This window comes from Ictalurus punctatus, chromosome 4 (assembly GCF_001660625.3).
Source record: "Ictalurus punctatus breed USDA103 chromosome 4, Coco_2.0, whole genome shotgun sequence".
NCBI lineage: Eukaryota > Metazoa > Chordata > Actinopteri > Siluriformes > Ictaluridae > Ictalurus > Ictalurus punctatus.
In genome coordinates, this window is record NC_071284.1 from 4104888 (window position 1) to 4128971 (window position 24084).

At 40.1% G+C, this 24084-nt stretch overlaps 1 protein-coding gene across 1 annotated transcript in view; it reads right to left on the reverse strand.

Annotated features, from left to right (window-relative positions):
* celf6 (CUGBP Elav-like family member 6) overlaps window positions 1–24084 on the reverse strand; it is a 172709-nt gene that overhangs the window by 20218 nt on the left and 128407 nt on the right. Inside the window, exons 5-6 of the mRNA XM_047152620.2 lie at window positions 16986–17065; window positions 1726–1869 (exon numbers count right to left, since the gene is read on the reverse strand). Coding sequence (XP_047008576.1) covers window positions 1726–1869; window positions 16986–17065 — 224 coding nt within the window. The remainder of the gene's footprint in view (window positions 1–1725; window positions 1870–16985; window positions 17066–24084) is intronic.

Below are 24084 nucleotides of genomic sequence, written 5' to 3' on the forward strand. Positions count from 1 at the left end.
AGTGCAAGACCAAATTTGCAGAATTTCTTGAAAATTACATAGAATCCTGCAGATTCATATCGGACAACTGATTTAGGAATATAACTGGGTTATCACTAGAAGACAACACAAACGTTATTTTTACAAAGTCAAGCCCAAAACCATATATAGAGAGTCCAATGCCCAAGACCAAGAAAAGTCAACATACAAAAACCTAGAAGTACAAGATCAGTCCAAGTCAATGCATAACAATGTCTTAAGACTGAACTTGAATCCTACAACCCTAGTTAAGAATGTTCTCCTCATGTCCATGTGGGTTTCCTCCAGGTTCTCTCATTTCTTCTCTGAGAGAGTGATTGTTTGATGACTCTTAACTATCCCTAGGCATGAATGAGTGTGTGAATGTTTGTATGCATGTTGCACTGCAATGGACTGGCATGCCCAGTGTTTGCTGGATAGACTCTGGATCCACTACGGCCCTGATCAGGTTGAAGCGACTACTGAAGATGAATTCAATGATTCGTGCTTCAAAGATGCGTGCTTCAACTGTTCATAAATGGCCACCATTGGCTAGTGTTGAGGCAGGGACACAAATACACTCTCTCAGACACTCAGACAGCTCCTGACAATTGCGTTACACAGCACACAGTAAAATCCACAGTGTTGAATTAACACCTACAGTGTTTACTCATGTCCAATTGGACACAAATGAACTCTGAAATAGTTAATTCAACACTCTAGGTGTTAATTCAACACTGTGCAGCCTGTCAATTTTTCATATATGTATGTCTTCATTTGGTTACAATATATACATATACCAATAGTTTGCCGTAAACTTCCCTGTTTTCTGAACAGAAGTCCCAGCATGCGTGTAGATTGGAAATAACTGATTGAGAAATATCGCTTTCTTAGTATAATATTCAGAGGAAAAACCCACAGGGAAACATCTTGTTCATATTCCCGTAGTTTCCGTTGTGTGGCCTAAACAAGCTCACGAATATCTACTTGGGCCCCTACAGACGTAGGATTCCAGAATTCCCAACTGCGGCTTCGCTCTGCTCGGCTGTTCTTCCCTAAGCATCTATAACGAGCTGTCTGTCGGCAGCGTGGGCACAGACAGCATCTGCTAGCCAGAGCCTGTTATCGGTCAAAGCTTCAGTGCTAACGCTGCCGTCTCCAAACATACGGAGACTTGAGCAGGGGTGGAAATATACACAGTAATGATTTCACTCCTGGGAGTTAAGAGACAGTTTAGTCATTGGGAAAGAGAAAGTTATATACAGCCGCGCTCACATATTTTCACTTGGCTTTAGTCCCAAAAGTGCCACAGGCTGACATGTAAATTCATTACAATCAGCCTCGGAATATGTATTATCATGTTTGGGTCCGAGAAAGTTATTTTTTAGAACTGCCGGTATCCACTGAGCGCTTGTATGAGTGCACATAAGTTAGGAAGTGATTAGTTAACTCAAATTTTTCTTGCTTTACTTAGGAATGGCTGTCCCACTGACCTATCTTTTGATTTGATAATAATATAATTGTAATTGTAATGTACTACACTGTATATGTAGATAGAGTGACTGGTTACTCAAATGATCTTTATTTCCATTTTCATTAAAGAAACTAGGACATCAAAGTTTATGGTGAAAATTAATATCCAGTATCATTCCACAGTTAATAAAAATATCTATAATAGGTCATTTAGACCGGAATAAAACATCGTATAATTGACGTATCGGCTCTTACAGCGTGTGTGTAGGCTCCGTAGGCCCCGAACTGGATGGTCATGGGGCTGAAGATGCCAAGCTGGCCTGCCATCTGGTGCATCCTGCGCAGGGTCCGCTCTTTATCCGTGTCGGCAAACTTCACTACAAGGCTGGAGGACGCACCCTGAGAACATCGCAAACATCACACCATCACATCAGTCAGGACTAAACACAGTTCTCACTCTCTTGCACCTCTTTTTTAAATTTTTGTTCGTCTAGTTAGTAATTTTGTGTTTTTGCCAAGCATCTTACTCTTAGACCATTTCGCCACTGCACATGTCTACAATATATTTCATTTGATCATTTATACACATTACTAAAACTGCACTCGTTTCTGTTTTGATGATGATGTGATGGCACAGGTGCCTTGCCTGCTGATATCTGATTACAAACAGAAGTGATTAGGCTGATGTTTGTTTTACTGTGAGAAATGCACACCTAGCTACCAATAATTTAGACCTCTGGCTCCTTACCCATCATGGTAAGGTTTGAAACTAGTACAATAAAAATGTTTCTATGTCATTTTGGTTAATTTATTTCTGTTTTGTTTTTTTTGTTTTTTTTCTAAAATGAACATGTCCTTGCATATTATTGATAGAAAACAACACATTTTGGTCAAAACCTATTTGTTGTTGTCATTTTTGGCTCTTTTCCAGAATTCAGCCACAGCAACATCTGACAGGATTTTCCAATTGATTTATTTCTTTCTTTTTTTTTTTTTTTTTCATTTTCATACAGCTTAGGGATGGCAAAGGAATAAACTTCCTGTTTAGTAGCCGGGAAGAATTCGGCATTAATATGCGTCAATATCGAGGTTAATACTGTAAATAACCAATGCAAGCAATAAGAAGCAAATAATACAGATAATGACACTGCTACTCATCATCGTTCATATTGTTATCGCTGGTAGCTATGTCACATAGCTCAGGCCTCTCGTGCAGAGTTTATTAGACCAGTGTTAAGAGAAATGTCCACATGAAAGCGCTCCGCAGCCCGGCCCTGTTCCGAGCGCTTTAATTGGGCCCTCGGGTTGCCATAAGGAAAAATGATGGGTGCTGGCAATGAGCTGATGAGCTGTATGACTGATGGCTGTGTGTGAAGGCTTGAGGCTCTGGCTGCGTGTACTGGAGAGAAGTGTGAAGACCACGGTTGGCTTCAGAAATCTTTCCAACATGTCAGTGGATACAGCTTCCTAATTACATCTGCTTCTGAGAGGAACAGGAGCTATGGAATCCTGGCAGTGGTATTTGTGGAAAATATATTGGAGGATTGATGACAACTCTGCCCGGTTTGCATCAAATTAATTCAAAGGACAATGAACAGAGAAAGGTCCTTTTGAGAGTTGTAGAGAGGCTCGACAGGCTGACACTCATATACACACACACCCACACACACACATTTGCAGGTAATGAGGCTTTGCTTTTAATCATTACGGTCTGTTAACTACTCACAAGACATTTTATTTAAAATGTATTTTAAAAATATTCCTTACCTTATTTTAACCTCAGCATTTAGTTAGTTAGTTAGCAAAAATGACCTAAATGTGATCTCTGTAATGAAAATGTTTTTGTTTTAAACGACTCTACACTTTTGTAGAAGCACATAAAGTCAAGCACATGAAGATTCACTGCAAAACAGTAACTTTTGTTTGCTTAAAAAGTTAAATAAATAAATAAATAAATAAATAAATAAATAAATAAATAAATGAATAAACACGATATAAAGTAAAGCTGTAAAATCTGTAAAATCACTTGAAAGGTGGCCTGGTCAGAGCTTATTCTCTTATTCTGTATCCGCCTTCACCAACAATTAAAATGTCAAATTTATTTTAAAATAAAAAGTCATACTTTTTATCTATTTATAGCTACAATTAACCTTGTGGAACGTCCACAAAACAAGTTAGTCCCCATTATCACTTCAGCAGCTATAAACACTCACTCTTTTCATCGTCACATCTCTGTCCTGAAGACCTTCCCAAGACCTAACGCTGGAGATCTTAAACGTTAAATAAAGGTCTCCCTACAGAAAGCTTCACAATATCAACGATTACTTTGTTTATTTTGTTAAATAACAACAGATTTTTAAAACAAGTGTTCATTATTCGGCTATTATTATCTATATTATGTGGAGCATCTGTTGTACAAGTAAGACTTATTAGAACGAGCGCATTAGTATAAATCTTAGAGTCAGAGCTGTTGTTATAGAAAATTAACCACCAGCTTCTGACCAATCAGATTCAAGAATCCAACAGAGCTGTGCTATAAGGAAGGTTAAGACACTTTCAGTCTTGGACATTAAAAATGCCAAACTTTGTAAGAAAGTAAAAGTTGCTGACAGGATGTGTGTGTGTGTGTGTGTGTGTGTGTGTGTGTGTGTGACAGGATGTGATATGAAACCTGTTAAGTTGTGGCCTGCACCGCTATGTTGGAAAGCTCAAGTGTAAACATTTTTAAAGTTGACGGCGTATAAAAAAACAGTGCTAGTGTGAAGCGCGAGGCTCCAGGCCAGCTTTGCTCATGAACCTCAGCTGTGCAGTGGCTCTGTGGCAGCTGTGTGTGAGCTTCGACAGGTTTCATATCACATCCTGTCACACACTCCTTGGCCCGCAGGGACCCATCTGCTGTGCTGCCCGGGACGCCGTTTCAATTAGTCGAATCGATTCTGCGCAGAGCTGGAGTAGAGCGGCGCTATTTTGTCCTTTCTAATTTCATTTCATTCCACCTCCTGACCTTTCCTCCGTTCGCTCCAAACCAACGGCCCCTCCCCCCACCGGCACAGAGACCAGGCTGTCGGATTTAATGAGGTCGACGCTTAGCAAACATATCCCCCTCCGGCTCAAAACACTCTCTCCTGGAGTTTTTCCTCTCCCTCTGTCTGTTTCCTTCATCTTCTTCTACTTCCTCTACCTGTCCCTATCATTTTTTCTCTCTCTCCTGTAGCAGGGCGGCCTGGCATTTAAATTGCATTCATGCTCTGTGTATCCGTGTGTCCACTTATTTATTTATCATCTCGTGAAGAATGCATCAGGTTGGCACACAGGGCCACAGTACAGGGACACTGCTCGAGTCCAGGCAGCGTGAGACGGGATGGGAGAGAGAGGAAGAGAGAAAGAGGGAGAAAAAGATAGAGTGAGGTTTGGAGTGAAAGTGATAGAGGGAGAAAGACTAGGAGAGAAAGAGAGTGAGAGAGAGGGAGGGAGAATTATACAGGCAGAGTGAGAATCTAAGAGAAACGGGCAGAGAGACCGTGAAAGCAAGACAGAGAGAGGCAGAGTAAGACAGTTCCAGAGTGAGAGGGAGACAGATATAAAGACAGACAGACCTACAGAAGGAAGATAAAAAGACAAAATGAATCATTGAGAAGAGTAAAAAAGATGGAAAGAGAGAGAGAGAGAGAGAGAGAGAGAGAGAGAGAGAGAGAGAGAGAGTTAAAAAGAGACAAAAAGGGTATGATAGCTGGACAGAGAGAGCAAGAAAGAGAGATTGAGATATAGAAATAAAGACAGAGACAGTCAGAATGAGAGAAATTGAGTAAAAGAAAGAGAAGTGATAGACAGAGAGGAGTAAGGGAAAGTGAGAAAGACAAATAGACAGAGAGAGAGAGAGAGAAAGAGAGAGAGAGAGAAGAAAAGAGATCAAAGAAAGAGAAATAGCAGGAAAGAGAGAGAGAGAGAGAGAGAGAGAGAGAGAGAGAGAGAGATAAGGGGATGGACATATAGACGAAGCAATATAGACAGAGACAGAATGATAGATAGAAAGAAAGAGATATAGAGAGTAAGATGGAGTGACAGATAGAGAAGGACAGTGCAAGAGATGAAGTAAAAAACGAGGGACAGCCTGAGAAGAGAATGAACGTGTGAGGGAGGGACTGAGAGAAAGACGGACAGGAAGAAAATGAGCGAGCCAGGTAGACAGATAGAGAGAGACTGACAAACAGAAACAGGTAGAGAGAGTAGAGACAAAGAGAAAGACAGAGAGAGACTGAGCAAGAATGATAGAAAGACAGGCAAAAAGACGACAAACAAAATGAAAGAAAGACTGAAAGGCAGAGATTAAGGGAAAGAGAAAGGTAGGAAGAGATTAGGAGAGACGAAAAAAGATAGTGAGAGAGAGAGAGAGAGAGAGAGAGAGAGAGAGAGAGAGAGAGAGTGGCGAGCAGCGAGCAGCAGAAAGGAAGTGGTGGAGAGCTAAAAAGAAATACAGAGATAGTAGGGCAGAGAGAGAGAGAGGTGCATGGAGGGAAAGAAGACAAACGAGAATAAATCTCAAAAATACATGTAGTATTGAGATGGAGAAGAAATGAAAGCATATCAACTGTATGTGAACAGCTATAGATATACAGCGCTGCTTAAAAGTTTGTGAACCCTTTAGAATTTCCGTTATCTCTGCATAAATATGATCTAAAACACCATCCGATTTTAGATAAAGAACTGTAGATAAAGAGAACCAATGAGAACCTAAATGAAGCAAAAATATTATACTTGGTCTTTTATTTATTGAGGAAAATGATCCAGTATCACATATTTGTGAGTGGTAAAAGTATGTGAGCCTTTGCTTTCTGTATCTGGTGTGAACCCCTTGTGCAGCAATAACTGCAACTAAACGTTTCGTTTAACTATTGATCAGTCCTGTACGTCGGCTTGGAGGATGTTTAAAATGACATATTTCTTTTTCATATGGCCCAGTTCCTAAGAGTTAACTAAATGAAAAACTCATATGCATTCAACCTGAAAGGTCGAGCCATAGTATAAATCCTCCTTGGTTGTGGCGACACAGATGATGTGGTGACGTGGTGATGTGGCAGTGGGTATTACACACACGGCAGGAGAGCAACACGTTATTCCTTCTGTCCCCGCTGAAAGCCATATCCTCACAAACAAACACAATAATCACTGCCGGGGCCAGCTCGTCCGTCCTGACAGAAAAATGAATTTGGCGAATTTGATAAGCTGCAACGGGGAGCCGTCATTTCTGGCAGGTCCGACTGAGGCATTTGTCACGGGTTCAAAAAACTAATCCCATTTCGAGGAGAACACGCCGCACCCGTGATGAGCACCGATATTGGATTTTGCATGGGCCAGAGAGATGTAAAGAAGAGGAAGAGGAACAAAACAATAACTCAAAGTGTAATTGAAGGATTAGATCGGAGTTAGAAAAGGAGACACGCCGCCGGCGTTCTGTCACACCGCAGAGACGGTACGGAGTTGAAAAAAACCCCAACAAAAAAACGAGGTCTTCTTTCAAGGTGCGTTTACTTATTTGGCGTAGTTTACGCTCGATGCGCCAACATGACGCTGACTGTTGTGACAAATATAAATAAAAAGCTTTCTCCGCTTTTCTCAAATAGGACGAAACACTTAATCTGTCACAACAGAGTTAAAAACAACTACATAGCAGGATATAAGATTTATTCATGGCTATATTTTTATAGCAGGACTGAAAAATTGTTTATTCATGGGCCAGTAGCATAAACATCAGTCACTGTCGCTTATAAAAAGTAACACACATGCCCCCAGAAATGAAAACACACACACACACACACACACACACACACACACACACACACACACACACACACTAAAAACTGAAATCTGCATTTTAATCTGAAATCTCAGTAGCAAAGGTGTTTCAGAAGGGCACAAAAAATGGATTCGATTGAAATATTCGTTCCATATTTCCAACACTGTTTGATGTAGGCTTTTAATTTAATGGTGCTTCTAAAAGTAAACTCATTTCGCTCTTTTTCTTGCGACAAGAAGGCAACTCCTAGACACCGATTATAAAACAGTAAAGCACCTACTACTGAGCCTGTTATTTATTTATTTATTTATTTTTCATTATTTGATTTGACGCTGATTAAAAGAGAATTATGCGCATTGAAGTTTCAGAAAGAGAGTGAAAGGGTCCAGTGACAGTAAGTAATTTTTTTTTTTTATTTGACAGCAATTATGCACATATAATTACTCACTAAAATACCTTGGTATGTTGACTGAAAGTTGAATTTATCATAAAAATCATGTGCGAAAGATAGAAATTGCTATCAAACATTGGTAACATGTGAATAAGTGTCCTGTCAATAATAAAGGGCTTTACATTAGTCAATGCTGTAGTAATGCTAGGTCTATACACAGATCTGGATAACTGGTGTGTGTGTGTGTGTGTGTGTGTGTGGGTGTGTGTGTGTGTATGTACTTTGCATGTGTATATGCATACACACACCTGACAATTTAACCAAAAAATACTATATAAAATGTATAGAATATTTATTTATTTATTTATTTATTTAATTGTTTATTTATTTATTTATTTATTTAAGATTTTTTTATTTTATTAATTGGACTGAATGGGGAATTGATGAGACCGTTGCAGGCCAAAAGGTAGTTCCCTAATAAAGATGGTGAGAGTGGGGCATGAACTTGGGAACAACACTCCAGTGCACTAACCACTGGGCTGCATATGAGGGTGAGCAGTGGGGATTTATATGCACAAGAGGTGCAGCTCCTTTTTGGTCCCTGAGCATTGTGACATCACGGCTTCAACCTCGATGTTGGAGGCATCAACCTCCACGATGAACAGGTCATCAGGGTTGGGAATCTGGAGCACCGGAGCCGAGGTCAGCCTTTCCTTTAAAACATCAAAGTCCTCCGCGCCGCTCCCATCCTTATGAACTTGCCCAGTGTCTTTTTAGAAAGGGCGCAGACAGGGGCAGACAGGGTACTGAAATTCTTCATGAAACGATGAAAGAAGTGCGTGAAGCATAAGAACCGCTGAATTGACCTTGGCCACTCCTTGACCCGCTTGAGTCTTTGCCGGATCCATTCTCAGCTCCCCACAAGACTCTATAAAGCCCAAGAAGGAGATGGTGGTAACGTGAATCTGTGACTTCTCAAGATTTACGTATGATTGATTCTCTAGGAGGAGCTGGAGAATCCAGTGGACACGAACAACATGCTCTTTAGTGAACTGCTAAAGATTAGAATGTCATCAAGATGACCTCGTAATGAAGCGCTGGAAGACCACAGGTGCATTCATCAGGCCAAAGAGCATTACAAGATACTCATAATGACCTGAGGGCATGATAAAGGCAGTCTTCCATTCATCCCCTGGCATGATGCAGACCAGGTTGTACTCACTATGTAGGTCTAACTTAGTAAAAATCTTGGCCGATTGAAGTTGGTCAAAGGTCAAATTCATCAAGGGCAGGGGTGTCGGTCATTCTGCTTCATCGCTTTGAAGCCACAGTAATCAAAGCATGGCCACAGGCTCCCATCTTTTTTCTTCACAAAGAAAAAGCCTGAACCTGTCAGTGAGGTGGATGGTCTGATAAACCCCAGGGACAAAGCCTCTTTGTCTGGGCTCTGTGCTTGGAAAACACTTGCTGAAGGCCCAATAGTCCTCTGGCACCCCTGGTAGGTCTACTGATTCTATCTTAATGGAGGGGTGGTTGGGTGTGCCCCTAGGAAAACCCTGGGGGCATTGAGGCCCCCATATGGAAATTTAACTAGTTGCTCAATCAATCCGGGTGTTATGCCGCTGTAGCCAGAAAAATCCAAGGACAAGACGAAGTTCGGCGATGTTGGTGACGTAGAGGGCAATACGTTCCCAGTGTCGTCCTATACGTGAGGTAAGCAGCGCAGTTTGGGTACTCACTGGCTCTCAGGCCAGGGGTTGACCATGCAGAGCAGAAATGGGAAGGGGGCACGGAAGGACCTCCAGGGGCAACCCTAGGCTCCGAACTAAGCACCCATCAATGAAATTGCCCACAGCCCCTGAATCAGTAAAGACTTGAAGACCAGCTTGTTTGCCCTCACGCCAGTGAAGGGTGGCTGACATAAACAGATCCCGCTATCTGGGTGGGCCCTTGCCTTTTAAACTCCCAGGTGGGCAGGAGGCCTCTATTTAGCTGCCCATAAGCCCGTGTTGACCGATGTGCACCCCCCTCCGGTGGCAACAGGTCAGCAGTCCCCAACTGCATGGGCCCTGGGGTTTAAAGGGGCTCTGGGCCCATCAATGATAATGGAGAGCCCTGTCTGAAGGTATATTGGGATTGGACTGCCCTTCGTAACCGGCGCTCCAGCCACTTCTCCACTGCTAATTACATGCACGGGCCATGCATGTAGACACAGATTTGCCTGGGGAGGCACCCGCAACATTACAGTAAAGCTGTAACATTAAGTTTTCCACAATCCAGTCTCACAGAAAAAAAAAAAATTGTTCGCATGCAACTTATCCGCGGCATTTTCTATGCGTTGAATATGAACATTCTGGCACAAGAATATGTTGCACAGCAACATATCAAACTTTCACATCAAATGCTCTGTTTGTCAAGTTCTGCACCGATGTATTTTAACCAAGTCCACCTCTACCACTGTGCTATTTGAATAAGATCAATGTGTAATAAAAAAGTTACCTCCTTGCTTTTAAGGACACATGATTAGAACTTCTAGACTCATGAAACTTCTCTTCTTCTCTGCAAACACAATCAGGCTTTAAAACTTTTACACTTGATATGTTAAATACTTATACCCTAGTGTCCCATGCAGGCTGTATTCCTGCCTCGCGACCAGGATGGAGCAATTACTGAAGATGAATGACTGAATATTTTGGTGTAAAACATGTAAATAAAATGCAAATAACCTATTTATAACATTAACTCTCTTTTTTTTTTGCCTGAAATAACCCTCGCTTTATTAATGCAACAGCTTCACAACACACCTTGTCCTTTGTTTGTTTTTGCCCTTTTATTTATCTTGAGAACTGTTCCACTGTGGAATTCATGCAGATTAATACAGCCCTCCTAACAGCCCACTTTGAAGTGAAACTGATTTGCACACTTTCCAGCAAGCTGAAATTATTTGCCATAATAGAGAGGATGCCAATAATTTATGCAAGAGTTAGAGCCTTGCAGTGTCTGAGCTTGAAATATACTGCAGTATGTCTTGTGATATTTTTACCATCACATTGGGTCTCAATGGTGCCTGTCATCACTTCAATGGTGCACGTCAACACAATCTCTCATAACCATTGCCCATGGGCCAGATGCCTCCCACAGACATACCACCTGCATGTATTGCATTCTCTAATATTCTCTCTACATTTCAACACTTTGGTGTTTAGAAATTTCAGACAAGGATGTGTTGTCTTGCCATCAGGTGGGAAGTGGCCCGAGCCATGACATGATGCGAGGACAATGACCACTTCTACCAAAACCAAGGAACTGATTATAGAAGTGGGAAGAATATAAGTGGGATCTAAATACCACTACCACCACCACTACCATCATCATCATCATCATCATCATCATCATCAAAAAGGCCCAACAGAGACACTACAGAGAAAACTTAAGAGGTATATATTAAAGAGGCTGCTTTTGATATATTCTACTTCGAAATCATCTAAAGCATCCTGACAGGACATCCTCCATCACTGTCTGGTACAGCAAAACTGACTCGCACACCAAGAGAAAACTTCAACAGATTGTGGGGGAAAGAATAATCAGACATAATCTTCCATCAGTGCAATCTCTGTACATCAAACACACTTTAAAATGTACTCTGACCCCTCCCACACCTGCACACCTCATATTTCAGTTCCTTCCCTCTGGCATAAGATACAGACTCCCGATGACGCAAACAAGCCAATTCTTTTATTTCTTCTGTCAGAGAATTCAACTCGTAACTGCTTTTCACAAGCTGCTGGTTCTTACAATTTGAACTGCCATAATGTTTGCACAGACACTGTGTTAAACCTGTATGCATAATTCTGTTCATAATAATGTATAGTCATTACTGTTACACATCTACTTCAATGACTAGTGCTGCTACTGCTTTTTTGTGGTGTGTGCAATTGTGCCCTGTGATGGGTTGGCCCCCTGTCCAGGGTGTGCCCTGAGTTCGCTGGGATAGTCTTCAGGCTCCCCCAAGACAAGGTGTAGGATAAGCGGTATGATGAATGGATGGATGGATATACGCTACGCAAGTATGCAAACATGCCCACACGTGCATGAGTTGAAATCTTTTACTACATACATTATATGAACAAAAATATGTGAACGCCTAACAATCACACCCATACATAAGCCTTCCCCAAACTGTTGCCTCAAATTTGGAAGCACACAATTGTATAGAATGTCTTTGCATGACTGTATCTTTACAATTTCCCTTCACTGGAACTAAAGCGCCCCAAATTGGTTCCAGCATGACAATGCCCCTGTGCACAAAGCGAGCTCCATGAAGACAAGGTTTGCCAAGGTTTATTCATGTCCAAGTTCAGATGTAATCAGTTATTCAAGTGCAAATCTTGAATTTGTGCATGGAAGGTGAGCATGCTATATGCTAATTTCTCAAGTAATTAAAATCACAATCACTTTCTTAAAAAAAACTACTGGGAAGTAAAGACACTGTACATGGAAGCTCACAAATGGCAGATGCAAATAAATAAGCTAGCTAGTAAATATCTGATATTTATATGTAATGAGACCAAACCACTGGGTACCTCAACCTATTTCTCAGTTGTTTTTAGAAAAAAGTAAGCGAAAGCCAAGTGGACACTACACAACTTTCAAAATATCGGAATCGATGTGACGCTTACAGTACATGACTCATATCACTGTTGATCTGTCATTTTGTAGGTATAGCGGTATGCACACTGCACATTTGGTTGTACACAGTACACAATCTTTCACCTGCAGATCCCTCAAAAAGTGCACCTAAACCTACTTTCTCACAAAAATAAACAGCTGGTTATTATGTGTCTTTGTTAAGATGGAGCTTAAACAACTGACCATGGGGATTGGTTATGCACTATTTTGTAAGGAAACAAGACAAAAAAGAGAAATAAGATAAGGAGGAAAGATTGTTTGGGGAGACTCACAAAGCGAGGGTCGACTGTTCTGCAGGTATAGTTGAAATAAATGTAGCTATTTCTTTTTTACTTTCACTGTGTGTCATCAGGAATCATTTTTCCCTCGCTGGTTGACAGATGGAGTGTCATTACATGTTGCTCATCTCTGTTCCTGCTAATTGCCATAGAGGTGCACAAACTACAAGATTCATTGATGAGAATTTCAAACATGTTTAAAAATTTTGCACCAATTGTGCAGCTCACAGACTTCGAACATGGTCTCCCTGAACCACCCATTCTACACAGGTCATGTTGTCATGTTGGTGTGCAAATCAGGGCTAAAACTGTGTAGTGTATGTTCAGCATAAGACTACGTAGTACTGAAATTATGCTCTACTTACACATCGTGTACATAACATCACCTAAAAACCATAAGGTCAGTTCGAACATACTGAGAAAATTGAACATTGTACCCTAACTCTGAAGAACTCAAGTTTCTAAAGTTCTCATAAACATGATGAACACACTACAAAGCTCTAGACTCAGAGAGCTCCAGAAGTTTGGAGAACTAATCCACACTTGTAGAACTTTTACTGAAGAACTCTAGAATGGATGATGAAACTGAAAGCTAACGCCGGGCATGTTCAGTCAGCAGTCAGCGATGCCTCCAGTCCTGATTTCCTCCATCCCCTGTGCCCTTCTGCGTCTGCATCTTCTCTTTCTGTTCCATTAAATCCTTTCATTATGGCCAAATGTATTTGTGGCCAGGTGATATTTACGTACGCTAATACGCATGCCAGATGCTCATGTGCCAGTGCTGGCTAAGACCAGTCCTGCAGCTGGCACTGTACCCGTTCTTATCATCCTCTCATCATGGACAAATTCCCCGCTCTCTCCTCGCTCTCACCATTTTGTTTAGCCATTGTTGCGTTGTTGACAACATGTGGCAGAGATACTGAGCAAATGAATAATATTCCCAGCGGTCCCAATGGCTTGGTTGAGTACTCATGACCATCTTGTCTATTAATCTAATTCGGAATTGGACTGGCTGTGAAGGGAACAGGTGTGGAGCTAGAGATGGGGTATAGATGACATGGATTATTAACGAGAGCCTGGATGGCTTTAGATTCATTCTCGGTTTGTAACTCGGTCCATATGTCACAGTGGAGAAACACAACATATTCCAGAGACAGAATAGATTTGCCATGACCTTGTGTAAAGTATGTAGAGAAAATCTAAATTGTAAATTATAGATTGTGGAGATTTTTCAACAATGCTGATTTCTATCCATTTGCCACTTTTAATTACAATGTAATTTAAATGGCTAACAATAAAGTCTGCAGATATGTAGCTCCACAATTTATTCTTACCAGCCGTAACCACACCCATAACCATACACATTAGCAGGGTGGGGAGGGTTACTTTAAAAATGTATTCCATTACAGTTACAAATTACTTCATAAAAAAATTTAATCGGTAACGTAATCCAAGTATCACAATATAAAAGTAATGTAATCTGATTACTTTTGGATTACTTCAAGGCCACATATGTAAATAAAGTCAGTATGAAATACTTTTATTCAGAGCTTTTGTTAGAGCTTAAAACATTTATTTGAATAAAATAAATAAAATGAAAAATAAGAGATCACTGTCCCTGATGCGGGTAACATTATATCACGAAATCTAGGATGACCATATTCTGGTTTTCCAAAAACTGGACACATTTTTGACATTGTTTCTTACATTCTTTTGAATGTGCATGGAATAAAATAAAATATCAGATATCTGGGGAAAAATTACATATGGTCACCTTAACAAAAGCATTTCAGAGAACAATTTGTGTTAATTTCTAGCAAATTAACTTTGCACAAAATGTATTTGCGCATGCACCAGGAGGTTGCTCATGTAAGTCACGACTGGCGAGAGAGAACCAGATCTATAATCACACAGCTGTCTATATTGTGTTATATCAAAAGATTCATTTCTTTGGTTTTAAATGAAAAAAATTGTAACCCTGATAATATTCCTATTTTGTATTAATTGTACCTGCAATCTCATTACTTTGTTTTTTGACATAGCTGTAACGGATTTCAGCTACCGGTTTTTTGTATCCTGATTACGTAACAACGTTCTATTTATTCCGTTACTCCAAAAGTCTGCACAATAGTGGTTTTAAAATTAGCATAGGTTTACCTGGCATACATGGTTTCAATATTAACATAATCTCAGCAGTGGTAGCTATATTAGTAAGGTCAGTAATGTATTTGACATATCCTAAAAAAGTTAAGCTGTAATGCTACAAATATTATGGTATTGTTGTTACCCTGCTTAAAAGAAGAATCAATATGAACAGCAGTTAAACTTGTCTTTGTTAAAATTTGCTATGTTGACTTTTTCTCAATATAATGGGAGCCACTGAAGTTAGTAATTTATGCAACTATAGTGTACATAAAGCGTGTAACTATAGTGTAATTCTAGTCATAAAGAATATATTTTTTTACCAACATACTAACACATCTGATGTAAATGTTTATATTCCTGATTATTATGTCCTGTTTCCACTGCGACTGTGTCTTTACATTGTCCATAACAGACTCAACATTGTCTTCTAGCTAGCTAATATAGTTGGCCTCAATCATTATCTAGTGGTATGGCAACTTTTATAAGGTAAAATAATAATAATAAATAATAATAAATAATAATAAATATTCCAAAAACAGCCAGAAAATGAGACAGATATAATAAATAACTTTGGATAAAAAATAGACAACAAAAAAATGGTTGTCTTTTTATATAAAGTTGACTTTTTCTTTTTATAAGTTGACCTTCATTTTAAGTTGACTGTTTTTGTTCAAATTTTACTTTATTTATAAGTGGATCACTTAAGATGACTCTTTTTTTAAATTGACTCCAGATTCCTGTTTTTCTATAAACTTTACTTGTTTTTTGTTTGTTTGTTTGTTTGTTTGTTTTTAATGTAACCTCTTTTTAAAGTTTATGATTTTATTTAAACTTTTTATTTAAACTTTTTAAAAGATGATTTTTGTTTAAGTTGACTGTTTTTATGTAATTCTTTATGTAAAGTTTTTATTGTTTTGGTAAAAAAAAAAAGTTGATTTGTTTTATTATAAGTTGACTGTAGTTGATTTAACATTAAAGTTCACTGTTTTGATTAAAAAAAGTTTTTTTTTTTTCTTAGTGGAAAACTTATTAAGTTGATTGTTTTTAATTAAAGTGGGCTGTTAATTTAATTAATTTAATTAACTTAATTTAATTTAAGTTGATTTTTGTTTTAAAGTTCATTTAATATTTCACTGACTTTTTCGTTAAAGCTAACTTAGTTTTTTTTCCCCCAAGTTTACTGTTTTTATTTGAAAGTGAGTCTTTTTTTGTTTATAGTTGACTCTTTTTTTTTTTTTTTTAAATGATTGTTTTATTCATTAAACATCTATTTTTAAACCTTTTTTTTAAGTTAAACAAAATCTTTTTATTTAAATCTAACCATTTTTCAAAGATTACTATTTTGTTTTTAAGTTGACTCTAAAGTTGCCCTTCGTGGACACTATAAAGGAAAAGGAAACAGAAACGATGACATATGAGGCTGTAAGTCACATTTCTGAGCTTTCTGAGACGCTCAACAAAACAGTAGCTTACTGAATGCAAATGAGAGAATCCAGCATTTTATTTTAATAAACAAATATTTGTAATGGCTGACGATTGTCTTTACTAACTTCACTACACTTGGAGCTGCTAAAAACTGACCCATGCATGCAACATATCTCACCCTTACATGGCTATTTGTTTGTTACTCCTTCCTTTATGAACAACAACAGCCATTCAGTTTCTGGATAGCATTGTCTTTTGGTCACTTTGCTTAAAATCTGAAATGTTTTAACAGGAAATCCAGCTGATGTTACCTGGAAGTCTGCATTGACTCCATGCTAAGCAGTAAAATGACTTCTGAATATTTATGATGTTGCAGTTTGTTCGACAATATGTGAGCGGTTAATTGCATTTGTAACTCGTGTATGGTTTTAAGTGAAGGCATCATTCATGTTGGCCTTTTGCATGCCAGTTAGAGAAGCGCAGAATTATCACAGAAACCCAATGAGGCACACACAGAGAGAGAGAGAGAGAGAGAGAGAGAGAGAGAGAGAGAGAGAGAGAGAGAGAGAGAGAGAGAGAGAGAGAGAGAGAGAGAGAGAGAGAGAGAGAGAGAGAGAGAGAGAGAGAGAGAGAGAGAGAGAGAGAGAGAGAGAGATTTTTAGATCACAGTTTACTTGGTGCGCCCTGAGGATCAAAACCCGAGATCTCACTTTATATTTAGCAATGTTTATGTTTGTGTGTGTGTGTGTGTGTGTGTGTGTGTGTGTGTGTGTGTGTGTGTTTATACACTCACCGGCATGGTCTGACCACCGTGCAGGCTATTGATGGCTGCCTGTGCTTCTGCATGGCTGGAAAACTTGACAAAGGCACAGCCTGCACCGAGAGAGAGAGAGAGAGAGAGAGAGAGAGAGAGAGAGAGAGAGAGAGAGAAAGAGAGAAAGAGAGAAAGAGAGAGACCGGGTCTTGAAGAGGGCAAACACACTCATTACCATTGTTTTCATGTTATCTGCTTTGTTAATGTATTCCGCCATTCGTGTGTGCAGGGTGCGGCGTGCTGAATAAATCAGTATAATTGTGCTGAATGCATTAGCTGCATGGAGCAACACGTCCTTTTACTAATCTCTCTCTCTCTCTCTCTCTCTCTCTCTCTCTCACACACACACACACACCAGATAGACCCTAGACAGCTTCCTCCCTTGAGAGCCTTGTTTGTGAGTATTAATTTGTTTCATATTTACACACAGTGATCTGTGTGCAGTCTCTTATAATAGAGATTATGATGACAAAATTGCAGCAGTATAATCCTTCCTGAAGGCCCTGTGAGTGTAATTTTATGTAAGAGGTGGATTAGCACACCTAGCGCTAATATAGTTTTCACTATGCTGCTTTCTGTTTATCTCATAGTTTCATATCTGATTAAGGAGCAAACTGCATTCAGGGCATATATTAAGGAAACACGCAGGATTTATTCCGAATGAATCGCTCAGAGGGAGCTGATCAATATGTCCGTGCAGTTATTCAGTCTATTTACTGTTATTTACTACAGGCTCAAGGGGGTATTTTGAATGATGGGAAAGAGTACGATTTGTAAGGAATAAAACACAGTGGGGTGTAATGTGTTATAATAGGGAAATAATAAATGGCATGGTGGTGTGATGCAACCTGACACGAAGCCATGGAGAACTTAAGTGTTATTGGTTATTCCTCTTATACCACTTCTTTTGCCTTTTAATTAATTAAAGAACGTCATTTTTTATCCATTTATTGGTACGTTTAATGTTGTGGAACGACTGTGAAGCCAAGACAAGACAAGAAAGTACAAAAAAAAAAAAAAAAAGTATAACCTCTCTGTCCTAAAGTCTTTCCCATGGCAAGTTATAGCTTTACCTCTGACTGTTACAAATCACTGACACTGGAGACTCCTTCTAAAAAGTCTCCTCATATAGACTTTCACCATATGAACAATGTCAGGTTTTTTTTTGTTTTTTTTTAATCTGCCATAAAGGTCCCTGTATAAGTGGTTACTATAGAAATGATATAGAATAAGAACATATTAGAATGAGAGCAATCATATAAACCTTGCACCCGGACCTACTGTTCGAGCTGCTGTAATAGAAAATTAATCAACACCTTCTGATATAAAATAAATTAAAAAAAAATCTATAACAACGTTTGTACTAAATAAAATAGGGTGCTAAGACTTTTGCCCAGTACGGTACATGGCAAAACATACACTTTGGCCTAAAACTGCTTTAAAAGGTGCTTAAGCTTGTTTTCATACGAAGACACAGCTGCATATTTTAGGTAATCAGGCTATTGTGTTCCATTAAATTCAGAACATAGTGATTAAAAACATGTTCACCTACTTTGGCTTTTTCTGGCAATGAGTAAAATGTAGATCTTTACGGTTTCGTCTTCACCGCCGGTGCCTTTTTAAACTGCTGCTCAGAAACCCAATTAGATTTGATCATATACGACATATTCATCATGTTGAACCCACAGGCAGCAAAACAATGATTCACTCAAATTACAGCTGCTGATAGCTTCACCCAGGAGAGCTATGATGCAGGAAACACACACACACACACACACACACACACACACACACACACACACACACACACACACACACACACACACACACACACACACACACACACACACACACACACACACACACACACACACACACACACACACACACACACACACATTCCAGTTCTCAGTTTATGGATATACAAATGAATATTTACCTCCCCAATGAAATGGCTCAGTACCTCCTTAAGGATGCTCTAACTGTGTGTGTGTGTGTGTGTGTGTGTGTGTGTGTGTGTGTGTGTGTGTGTGTGTGTGTGTGTGCGTGCTTCCTGTTCAATACTTATAATCCAGGTCTCAAAAACCACATAAAATAGACAATTGCCAGAGTCTGATGACAGGCCAAGGTCTGTTCATGATATTACTTATCAAAATTCTGTTGATTTTCTCAGATCCATAAGTTTGTTTACTTAAGACGGTCTATAAAGAAATTTTGATTAGAATAAGGTTATAGGTGTGAAATCAAATTCATAAACCAGCCTCCAAAAAGGACATAGGATCACATTCAATCTTCAAAATCACACACATTAAACATCCCTGTTTGCTCATATATGCAGACAGTTATTGATTTATTTACTAGGTACACCATTCCTGATCTTAAATCCATTCACTTCCTACCTCTTGACCTAAGAAGTCATTGACTACATTTACATGCACATCGATATTCAGATATTAATCGGAATCTGGCAATATCCGCGCAATCCGATTGTCCGATTCAGATTAAGAGAATATTCTGATTCCCCAAATGCTAATTCCCACTCATGGAATCTGCCTGTTTTAATCAGAAATTTGTTGCAGGTAAACACCTTATTCCAAAAATCCACTGAAAGGAGACATAAGCTCAGGCCACAAGGAATTGTGGGTAGCAACGGCAGCATCTTGAGTTTCTCAGAAAATAACAGCGCGAAAGAAAAAGCACGTGTAGATCTGCATACTTAACACACCTATGTATACAGGAATATTCCGACGCCTGTACAGTGCAGTGGCTTTTCAGTTACCAGCGCACATACTACAAATCCTTTTTATTAACATCAAAACGAGAAATTGTGTGGTAAAATACAGTTTGTCTGGACTACTTCAACTCAATAATCTCAATATCGTGATTAAACTGGAGCTTAAAGCAGCATTGGGCGGGTTAAGGCTTCTGGGGACAATGGGCTGGAGGAGCAATGCACACCAACTCTGTGTTTACATAAATAAAAGCTGGTGTACGAATTGCTCCCTGGTAAGCAGCCATTATTCTGAAGCGGTGGAATATTTGACACAGAAATGCCGACCATACTACCTGCCTTGGGAGTTTACAGTTGTGTTTATTGTGGCTGTTTACACCGCCCCCCACCCCGCCGAGTGCTAACACTAGCATGGCTCTGAGGGAACTACATAATCATATCTGTGTGCTACAGAATAAGCATCCAGAGCTTTTTTTATGTGGTAGCAGGTGATTTTAACCATGTTAAATTGACGGACATTCTGCCTCGGTTCCACCAGTACGTCTCCATGGCAACCAGGGGAAACAACATGCTGAACTGTGTGGGTACCCACAGACGGGAAGCATACAGAGCGGTGCCCCATCCCCACCTGGGCTTCTATGACTACATTTCCATCCTGCTGGTTCCTGCTCTACGTCCTGTGCTTAAAGACAACAAGCCCACAGTAAAAACCATCACAGTGCCACCCAGTGGAACTGCCTCCATGATCCAGGACTGTTTTGAGCGCACCAACTGGCAGATCTTCAGAGAAGCAGAAACCGGCATCGGTGGGGTGGACACGGAGGAGTATGTGTCATCTGTTTGTGGCTATATCAGTAAATGTACTGATGATGTCACTACCACCAAGAAGATCACCATCTGTCCAAATCACAAACCCTGGCTGAATGGAGAGGTGTGGTGTCTTCTGAAGGCATGCGACGTAGGCTTTAGGACAGGAGACATACTTGCACTGAGAGCAGTGAGGAGGGAATTAGAGGTCGTGATCAAGAGGGTAAAGGCTAATTATGCTCGGAAAATACAGGGTCACTTTTCCACCAATGACCCCTGGAGCATGTGGAAGGGCATCAAGAGCATCACTGGCTACAGCAGGAAAGATGTTGTATGCCCTCAGGATCCATCTCTTTCCGATTCCCTGAATACATTTTATGCCTGCTTTGAGACATCCAATTTCTCTCACTGCTCCGGACTCACACTCTAACCAGGTGAGCTACCTCTCAGTGTGTCCTGTGAGGATGTGAGTAAATCATTGCTGAGAATTAACACACTTAAGCAGCAGGCCCCGATAATATCCCAGGAAGGGTTTTGAGGGATTGCACTCATGAACTTGCTGGGGTGCTGACTGACATCTTTAACGCCTCACTCTCCCAGGCTGTGGTGTCAGTCTGTCACAAGACATCTACTATCATCTCTGTGCCCAAAAGATCTGCCGTGACGTGCATTAATGACTACCATCCAGTGGCTCTCACTCCGATTATCATGAAATGCTTTGAACGGCTGGTTATAGCCCATATAAAGGATATCATTGACAGTAATGTGGACCCCCATTAGTATGCTTACAGGAAGAACTGGTCTGCATCTGATGCAGCTTCCACGGTCATTCACTCTGCTCTCACCCATCTGGAGAGCAGGGACTCTTATGTTAGGCTGCTCTTCCTGGACTTCAGTGCTGCGTTTAATACAATTGTCCAGCAGACTCTAGTCAGTAAAGTGCTGCTGCTTGGATTGAAACCATCACTTTGTAACTGCATCCTGGACTAACAAACAGGCCATATACTGCTAATGTCCATGGCATCTCATCTTCGCCTATCATCCTTAACACCGGCTCCCCCCAGGGATGTGTCCTGAGCCCCCTGCTGTACATGCTATTAACACGTGTCTGCTCGGGTAAATATTCGGCCAATCACATTGTGAGGTTTGCCGATGACACGGCTGTGGTTGGAATGATATCCCACAACAACGAATCCTTTTACAGACAGGAGGTAGGAGAACTTGTGGACTAGTGCAGAGTAAACAACCTCTGCATTAATGTGAGGAAGACAAAGGAGATGGTTGTGGACTTTAGGAGGAGAGGCTACACACGTCCCCTCTTCATCAAAGGAGCAACTGTGGAAATGGTCTCCAGTTTCAAGTATCTCGGGATACACACTTCCAATGACTTTTTGCATGGGTCATTAACACAGCCAGCATTATATGTATATAAAAAAAAAACAAAAAAACAACAACAACAACAACAAAAACACCAGTGCCTGTATTTTCTTAGGAATTTGAAGCAGGCTGGTCTCAGCACTCCGGTTCTGTTAGCATTTTACCGGTGTGTCGTAGGGAGTACACCCAGCTTGTCCATCACTGAATGGTTCGGGAACTGTTTGGCTGCTGACAAGAAGGTGCTGCAGAGAGTTGTCAAATCTGCTCAAAAAATAACTCACAGCAGCTTCCCCTCCATTGAGGACATTTAAACTAGCAGGTGCAGAAGCAGAGCATCCTGTATTATGAAGGATCCCACCCACCCGGCAAACAAACTGTTCGACCCCATCGCCTCAGGCAGGAGGCTAAGAAGCATTAAAGCCAGAACAACAAGGCTCAAATGCAGCTTCTTTCCAGAGGCTGCAAGATTCATGAACTCCCTGCCTTAGTGACTGATCTCTTAACTCTTAACTCATTATGCTGTGCTGCTTTGTCATAATGTTGTTATCATAACATGATGCACTGCTTTTAAAACGTGTTGCTTACTTATTTATTAATGGGTTTTAGTGTATTTATTTATTAAGTAGTTTTTTTTTTTAAACTTATTATATGTATATTTGTATATTATTTACTTTCTATATAGTACGTTTCTAGTCCTGAGTATATATTTCGCTCTCACGTGGCAACATGTACAGAATGACAATAAATAAATAAATAAATACCATACCATACCACAGTTCTTCCAGAGACTTTGACCGTCGCACTCGCTTCTTATTTTTGCAGCAAATCGCGGCAGCCTTCATTATGTTTTTTTTTTTTTTTTTGTCGGAAAAGTGGGCTCTTACGTCATACGCTGCTTTCTTTACTGACCTACAAACATTTTTCTGTAACATTTAATTTTATGCTAGAAACCTAATGTTTGGGAATCTAAAATGTTTTTGTACTGACTCGATCATGTAGAAGTCATGAAATAAGAAAATCTATAACAACGTTTGTACTAAATAAATAGGGTGCCTAAAATGTTTGCACAGTACTGTATGTAGAGTCTTGTCTAGTCACGTGCTTTTCGTTACTGGTTTTGCCCTCATGGCTTATGGATAAAACTATGATAACATTGTCTGCATGTTTCTTGACACCAGCCAAGAACTTTGACTTGAATAGAGACTCTTTTTACAGACACAGTATGCCCAGCTGCTACCCCATCAATACAAGAAGAGATATAAAACAAAACAAACCCACCCCAGTTGGCAGCTGTTGTATGATAGGGAAGCGCTGGCTGGTTGGTGGGAATTTTGGAGAAAAAAAAAAAAAAAATCAACCATACTCAAGCATGAAAAGCCACAACAGGAGAACGAAGAAAAAAGTGAAACAGGATTGAAAGATTTATGCTAGACAAAAAATAAAAAATAGGAAGGTTCCTGAAGAGACGGAAACATGGTTTGATTTCTTTTGAACAATTTGTTTGTAAACCCAACATCCCTTCCAAATAGAGATGAAAACGTCCTCGTGCTATGGCGCCATTCTGAATGCAAGCCTCCGTTTTGAGGGAACAAAAAGACTTTAACCTTTAGAGTGCAAAGAAGAGTGGACGGCGTGCTGCGCTGAGACTCAGCGTCTTTCATTGGCACAGCGGAGGCAGCAGGACTATTACAGCGCAAACATCCTCGCAACAAACCCTGCAGTGGTCAATACATGAGCGAGCGATCCTCAGGGCAGCTGCGGCACAAGCAAAACTTTTACTTTCTTCAAATGAGCCACGTTAAAAAGCACACAAAAGCGTTTTCTGCAACCAACTTTCCCCATGACCCAGATAGAACAGAACTGCAGAAAGCCGAGAACCGCAAATCTTCAGTGAAATGAAAGTGATGAGGGACTCAGAAATTACAGTGCAAATTTGAGGCCTTTGTGAGGCTTGGTAAAATGCATGGGCGGGGGGCGGGGGGTTGGGAGACGGGGTGAAAAAAAAAAAAAAAAAAAAAGATTGTGGCAGCTTTCAGCCGTGAGGTTTCCATGCTCCCTTTTGAATTCGTAGCGAAAATAATATCCATGCATGAATTCGCTCTGTTTGAATGGGCGACGTATAGAGCACATCATAATTATGGAACTAAAAGTCATATCTCTATT